Source organism: Drosophila gunungcola, unplaced genomic scaffold, assembly GCF_025200985.1.
Source record: "Drosophila gunungcola strain Sukarami unplaced genomic scaffold, Dgunungcola_SK_2 000176F, whole genome shotgun sequence".
NCBI lineage: Eukaryota > Metazoa > Arthropoda > Insecta > Diptera > Drosophilidae > Drosophila > Drosophila gunungcola.
Genome location: NW_026453337.1, coordinates 111873 through 119971, shown reverse-complemented (window position 1 = coordinate 119971; position 8099 = coordinate 111873). Strand labels below are relative to the sequence as shown.

Below are 8099 nucleotides of genomic sequence, written 5' to 3'. Positions count from 1 at the left end.
TTGATAAAAAAACTGATTATTAAAGTTTTTTTTGGGGTTTTGGAGACTTGTTAAAAGAACAAATTCCTAAACAGTCCTTTTGTTGTAATTTGGCCAAAATTAGACGTATAGCCATAAGAATGACTGTTTTGTAAAGCTGGCGACCTATACAACCCATCCACATTAAATTTAGATAAATAAATTTCGTTTTGATGCAAAAACCGATTTTTAAAAATAAATTTTTTGAAAAAATGTAATTTAACCCAATTTTTGAATTTTTTATAAGGGTGGGGGTCATCATTTTTTTGAAAATTTGAAAATATGAAAAAAATTTTAACTGAGAACGCCATTTGATTGGAATTTAATGACGAATTCACCGAGGTATGACATTCCATCTTTTGGCCATTTCTTCTCAGCGTTTTGATAAAAAAAACAGATTTTTAAAGTTTTTTCCGTTTTGAGCTCAACAAAGTGTCAATTTGTTGGGGTGCCATGGCGCCAAGTATGCTACAAAATGCATGTTTAATTCCAAACCAAAAACATTTAACAAATGTAATTGTATTCCATAAGTTATTATTAGAATTCAATCATCATAAATCATTAGGGAAAGATTTAAAAAAGGTATTTTATTTTCACCTTTATTAACGAATCACAATCGCAAGTGTAGCGTTAATATGCTACTCCATCTCGGCTACCTATGAATATACAAGTAAAAAAAAAAAGAACAGGCGGGTGCACCTTAATATCTAGATGGGGTGGGGGGGGGGTATATCGGGGATTTGGCCAACTAGGAGTAGTTGTGCAGCAGGTAGTCGTAGGAGTACTCGAAGACCAGCAGCAGGATGGCTCCGCCTGGGCCAAGGCGCATAATCTTGGGCACAAGTCCCTTGTACAGAGCCCGGAATCCCTCCTCGCGGTATACAATGCCCATGGAGCTGAGCGTGCCGCGGTATTTGATCTGCCCGGCAACAGGCTGCGGGCCCTGGATGCGCGACTTGGCGACATCGAAGGGGATGTTGACGAAGCAGGCCAGCGTGCCGGCCAGGAAACCGATGGTCACCTTGCGCAGGAACTCCAAATGACTCTCCTTGTACTCGGGCACCACGTTCTTCACGCTGTGGTAAAACCCAAAGTACACCATGTTGAACACACCATTCCGTCCCATGGTGGCCGTGATGCCCTTGTTGAGGCCCCGGAAGCCCAGTCCGTCCTGTTTGATGATGCCCTTGGCCACCGCAAAAGTGCTGAGCATCTTCTTCTGCCTGTCCGCCTGCTGGGCCACCTTGACCACCTCGAAGGGATTCACGGCAATGGCCTCCAGGGTGCCGGCCGTCAGTCCCGCCAGCGAAAAGGTCAGCGGCGTGGGAGTTGGCGAGCCAAACTGGAACAGCGGCTTCGTCTGCTCGAACACCAGGAACTTGATCGCCCGTTTGGGCGTCTCCGCCAGGATCGGCGGCATAATGCCCTTCCAATAGGACGTAATGCCCTCATGGCGGTACATCTTGGCAAAGCAGTCGAACACGCCATTGTAGTGCAACTGCAAAATAACGATCATTTCATAAGTATATTGTTTTGGATGGCAAAAGGTAAAAGTCACTCCAAAATTATTCAATATTGTTTAGTTTAAATCAGTGATCCTCCATAGATTACAAAGTTAATACCAAGACCTAGAGATAAAATACTTAAAAAAAATTATATAGCAAGCCTTAGAGCAACCACAATTTAAATATTTTATTTAAAACCAATTCTTTGTCATATAAAAATATACATACAACTGCTCGTTGCGTTGAAAAATATCTGCGTACAAAAATCAAAATAGTGCAGCTGAAAAATAGCCATAAATTCATAAATATATAATTTTGGAAGGTGAAAATGAAAAAGATACTTAAAATCGATGAAGAATTTTCTAGTTCTAATCAGTGATCTAAAATTAAAATACAAAAACAATATATAGAACAAGTCTTAAGCGAACCAGGCTTTAAATATTTTTTAAAAAATAGTGCAGCTGAAAAAAAGCCATAAATTCATAACTATATTGTTGTATAGATGGTAAAAAAAATTTAAGAGAAACCACGATTTAAATATTTCAATTTATATTTCATTATATAAAAATCCGAATTCAACATTTTGTTGCGTTGGAAAATATCTGTTTTTGTTTTATGCACTCTTTCTTCTCGCGACAAAATGCAAAACTGGAACTATATCAACGGGCAACTGCGTGAATTGTTCCACATATATTAATCTATTGAATTTGTGCTAATTTGTGCTATTTGTCCGTCAGCCAGGCCCCTGCTTCTCTTGCTTTTTTTTGACTGCTTTCATTTGCAGTCGTAAATTTGTTTAATCATCGCGCCTCGTCGACTGAGAGATGCAGAATTGTGTGGCAAAATTCCGACATTTTTATGCTTGGGTCTCTACACACAAAATATTGTTTCTCATAAACCTATATCTTCTTAGAATTAATTTATAAATTATTTTTCTTTTTGGACAACACAATAACCATTTTGTTGTTGTCTCTCTTTAGTTTTTTGTCCCCTATTATTTTCTGTGAAATCTTTCTTAAACCATAATTAAAGAATAATTATGCCAGAAAATCTTTTCTGATTGTATGTAGCTCTATTTTAGCCTTATCTAAAGGCCCTCTAAGCATAAAGATAGTACCCAGATTAGATAGGCTGTGTGGGTGGACCTCTCAATGCACTTGTTCTAGTTTCTCCATTTTAAATTCGTAGGATTGGAGTTTAAACTAGGTTCTGCAACTGTCAGTTTTCAGGTGCTTTGCCTAAAAGCTAACCCAACAAATAAATGGCCCACACGAGTGTCCAGTGTCGGAAGGAAATCGAAAGTGCCGGCTGCTATCAGCGCGTAATTCCGATTTCAATTTGGATTGGGGAATGGGAATGTTTGGCCCGTCTGGCATGGGTCCATTTTACATATATATGTTTTTATATACTTGGTTGATAAGCTGGTTCTGGGGGAGGGAAACGCGGCACTTAACTTCGACTGCTGATAAATACGGATTGTCTGCCCCTTCGCCAGAGAAATGTAAACACAGAGAGCCAGAGCCAGTTCAACATAGAGAAAAAAGTGGAGAGCGTGTGTCCGTGACCTTGCTTTGCCCTTATCCAAAAACGTAAAGCCCCCGCCCCAAAGCAAAACCAAAACCAAAACAACCCACAGCTGATGAGAGAAGATATATGTATGTTTATATATATAATATATCTTCGGAGTGACCTCTTTAGATCTTGATGTGACAGGAGAATCCTCGAAATACAAAATTCTAGTAATCAGAAACAAGTAAGCTCTTTCACTACCTATTCTAAATGTAAATGTCTCATGAATTTAAAGTGATTCATTTGTGCCCATAGCATTGGTAATCAACTTTTAAATTTAATAATTTTAATATTCAAATGGTTTATATATTAAGTAAAATGTTCTGTTTTTGGGATATCTAATGTTGTCTATAGAATTGTTAAGATATCTTTGAAAAATATACATGACATAGATAAGGTGTTTTAATATTGGCTTTTTTTTGTGATCTTTGTGTATCTTAGCTGTGTGTATCTCCGCTCCAGAAGCTATTAATGTACTCACCTCACCCAGAGCCGTGGAACTGGCCACCGGCGTGGCCTGGATCTGGATGCGGGTTTTGACCACGTCGAGGGGCTGCATGATGCAGACCTCCAGGAAGCCGGCTGAACCGCCGGCCAAAACCTGGAAGGCGGCGCGCTTGGCATGCGAAATTTCCTGCGGTTGGGCGGCCATCCTTGCGACTTCTCTTTGTCCGGTTGACAAGAAGAAATTAGCAGAGCTCCACCAGGAAGCTGCGACTATCGAGTGCTGTAACTTCACGGAGCAGCAGCACCACAACGAGCAATTGGGGGTAAATAAATTTGGGCAGAGCCGGAGAACTACTGGTGAACGAACCGCCACCGCACGCCTCGAGAACGCAATTGGCACTGAGCTCGAGGTTGGGACAGCTGCCTGTGCCGAAGACAAAAAAGACCACACCGGAAAAAAATACAACTCAATATGACTATGTCTACCACAGCTATGATGATAAAATTAGTGTATAACACACTTCACACACAATAGATACCTTAATCAGTACACGTTTTTTTCTCTCTTTTGACAGTTTTGGTCTGTTTTCTTCTTGTGCTCAGTAAAAGTGTTGGTTAAGCCTGATTATTTTCGTATACTTTTTATTTAGCATTACATTATGTCTAATAATATAATTGACAAATTATTATAATATCATATTTCTATTTTTGAAAATTAAAATTCGACGTTCGCGCCTTACATTGAACATTAATTGAGCATTATATATATATATATATATATATATATATATATATATTTTTTTTTTTTGCTCAGTAATTGTGTTGATTTAGCCTGATTATATTTGAGCAATTTTTCTATAGCATCAAATTATTTATAAAAATCAATTATATTTAACATAAACATTCATATTAGTTTTCTTGATTAAACATTAAATAGAGCGGAATATCGAGCACTTTTTTCTTTTCGTGCAGAGAGGGAGGCGAACCTCGATGATTCTTTGGGCGGGACAGGGCGGGGCCGGGCAGCACTGGAACGGGGTCGGGGCTAAGCTTTCGCCGGATTCGGATTCGTGTTCGTATTCGGATTGGGAATCGGAATCGGAATCAAAATACGCGACCCAGAACACAGAGAAGAGAGCCACATGTGCTGGAACGACTTGCTAATTGAATTTGCGCACTCAGATCGTGGGATCGTTGGAGAGCTTTTTCTACTACGGGCCTTCGTCATCAGCAGATCGGCGATCCCAGCCAGCAGAAAGCTTCAGATATCGGACAAAAGAAAGCTACTATATTTTGCAGCCCATGGAAAAATTCTACAAGGCACATAAAAGGTTAAACGAGGGACACAACAACCCTTAAGATACACTAGTTTTGGTCGAAGACAACATTTTCTTTGAAAGAAAAACAACTAGAACACTCAAGATGGAAGCAGAATTATCTGTGAGATAACAAAGCCATTTGACATGGCAATTGAAATCATTCAGGGCTGTAGATAAAATAAAGAGGGCTTATAGGCAGATGGACAAATTGTTTAGATAACTGAATGCGAATAAAAACATATATTATATACGGTTTGATAGCTGTGTTTAAGTTACTAATCGGACAAGAACACATTTAACAATCATATCAATATCTTGGAAGAGTAAAGTGTTGTTTAACACATTTTTATTCAATTAATCAAATATGTAAAGTATAGAGTATTTGAATTATGTAAATTTTAATTTTTATAGGGCAATGCTGTTTGCTTATATACTTGGTATAACAAGAATGCAATGACGAACGCGTTTACAAGAATGTAATGACGAATGCACTTAAGGTAAAAAAACGAGTTTTCATTGTTGTATTTATATTTACTTAAATCAAAAAGGTTGAGCAAAGAAAATTTAATTTATTTTGAACTTCGTTTATGAACTTGGCCATTTAAATTATTAAACAACTTTGTATGATAAGATTGAAATGAAGAATGCACCTCAAGTAGAGGAACAAATACTAGTTTAATGAATTTACAAAATGTTATTGCTTAAGAGGTTCCTTTTCTAAGTCTATTATTGGCATTCTCGGGATACACAAATATGTATGAGCAAATACTCTGGCTAGCCCATATGGCTTCACACCTGAAACGAGAATTCACATTTAGATTGCCCATCTGTGCATCGCATTAATGATGTACCTCGCCCATGTAAACACACTTCGAAGAGTCGGCGAAGGAGCCACAGCCACAGCTACATCCACACAATGGACAAACAAATCGTTTGACATTTTATGCCTCTTGATTGGTTTATTGTTCAAAGCTCACGGCACACCGGACATCAATCAGAGACACAGAACAAGATACCACCTCCAGTCCAGATTGAGGACAACTTTCATTTACATAAAATGCATTCTATACCGAAATTGATAGAACAAATTGTCGGTGTCAAAAATGAATCTCCCCACAGTTCGAATCTCTAGAATCTCGGTGATTTAGATGCCTTCCTTTGTCCGTCTGCGTGTGTTTTATGATTGTCCAAATATTTCTGGCTGTTAATTATGGGCACGAGTTGGCGTGACGTACAGCTGGGTCAGCTGGAAAATCTGGGATGGATGGTTGGACGGATGGATGAATGCACCGTGGATGTGTGGAATTTATGACATTCGATGGCGGAAAGAGGGGGAATTTAAAACGCATTAAAGGCCATTAAAAGCGAATTAATCCAGGCCATCCTTACCTAATAATGCTGTCAAGTCACGCAATCGGAATTGAAATTGGAATTGAAATTGGAAACGTAGGGGAGGATGATCACATCGGATCATCCATGGATCCATGGATCTATGAGAAAATATAAACGATTTTCGATTCATTTCGCCTGGGCGATTTCTCGTCTTTCCACCCGGCTGGAGATCACACAAAGATACCGATTCCGATCCCACATGGAGTCCTCCCTCATCCCCATCACCATCTACGTTTTCTACGTCCGTAATTAGTACAAGTTTTACGAGTAAACGCAACACGTAGAATGCCACATGCAAGCGCCGATTGATCGATCAAAGCCGCGATCCACAGGGCTAATCAATCATTTTTCCATTTTCCATTTCCCATTTCCCCATTTTCATTCTGGGTCCGCTGCTGCAAAGTGAGAACTCACGACCGCCTGCAGCTGTCCGTCCGTCAGAGGCTATTAACCCCGTTTTTTTTTTTTCAGTCAGAATGTTCCACTTGTTGCACACTTGTGGCCCTTGAGAAACAAGAACAAGTTGGCCCAGAACAGGCGGTGGTCAAAACAGAAAGCAAGGCTATGCACAGAAAGAAAATTTATATGATAATTAGTTTAATTTTCCATATAGTTCGATAGGTCGCAGATGTTAGAACTACATTTTCCAAAATATCACTTTATTATTAAATTGTGAGATAAAAACTATTAAAATTTGCAGTCAATTAGTTTCCAATTCGTCTAACTTATATACTTCTTGTGTAAAATAATAAAATGATTCAAATAATACTATACATTTTGTGTTCAATAAGTAAGTATAAGATTAAATAAATTAAATGCTTATAATAAAATAAATAATAATAATAAATAAATTAAATTAAATAATAAATTAAAATATAGAGGTGTTTTTTTTTTACGTGTAAAGTCCCGGCGGGAAGGTCTTCTCTGTCTGCCCATCAAAGAATCCCCGAAAATTCACTTCCACTGGAGGCTGGAGGAGCAGGCCACCACAACAAAGGGAATCGGTTAAGAGTGTTTTGATTAATGCCAGTTTTGACAGCTGATGGACCATGGAGATGGATATGAAAATGGAAAATAGCTGGCTCCATTGATGCTGAAGCGGAGCTGGCAGCTGTCCAACTCCTGACAACAAAACACCAGACACTCGAACACTCTGGAGCGGCATTTAGCCGCGATATGCAGATAGTTTATATTATTATATCAGGTCGAAAGCCTATAAAAATGTAGCACTATTGCATCTATTTCCATTTCTGAGTATGAGAATAAATATCATAAGTTGGTTATCAATTAATTAAGTTTCAAAATGAGTAACACTCCAAATCAAGTTTTAATTAGTTAAGTTATAATGGTACATTTTAGCCTTAGGCGACCCAAAAGCCTCTGAAAATGTAGCAAAGTTTATATAATCTTTATTTCTTAGGATTACATTAAGAACATTGTAATTAAAGTATACAGGGACTAGATCTAAATACTTTTTTTACAATGTTTTTTAAATTAAGAAATAAAGAGCCAATGGTTTATCAAATTGAGGAACTCTTCCTGATAAAGTTTTAATTAGTCAAGTTTTAATGGTAGATTTTAGCTGTAGGCCACATTTAATCGGTGCTAAAGGCATCGCCCAACCCAAGTTATTTATTCTTTCTGGTTTTGGACCTACATTACACCGAGTGGTGACCCACTGAACCTTTGGGGCGACGGCGACCCACTCAGAACGGGTTGTGCGATTTTCGCCCAAAACGAAAGTTAGTTACGCCATCAGCCAAAAAAAGCGAAGTGTCCAACTTTGGGCATATAAAATGATGGACTTAGAGTGGCTAGTTGACCACTTCACAGACATTCGTCGCACCAA

General features: G+C 38.5%; 1 protein-coding gene across 1 annotated transcript; it reads right to left on the bottom strand.

The window, feature by feature from the left end:
• Positions 1-579: 579 nt before the first annotated feature.
• LOC128265913 (mitochondrial 2-oxodicarboxylate carrier) lies at positions 580-3953 on the bottom strand. The gene is made up of 2 exons (XM_053002143.1): positions 3574-3953; positions 580-1516 (listed from the first exon to the last, which is right to left on the bottom strand). The coding sequence occupies exons 1-2, from the start codon at positions 3742-3744 to the stop codon at positions 767-769; spliced, it is 921 nt and encodes a 306-aa protein (XP_052858103.1). The 5' UTR covers positions 3745-3953; the 3' UTR covers positions 580-766.
• Positions 3954-8099: the final 4146 nt, after the last annotated feature.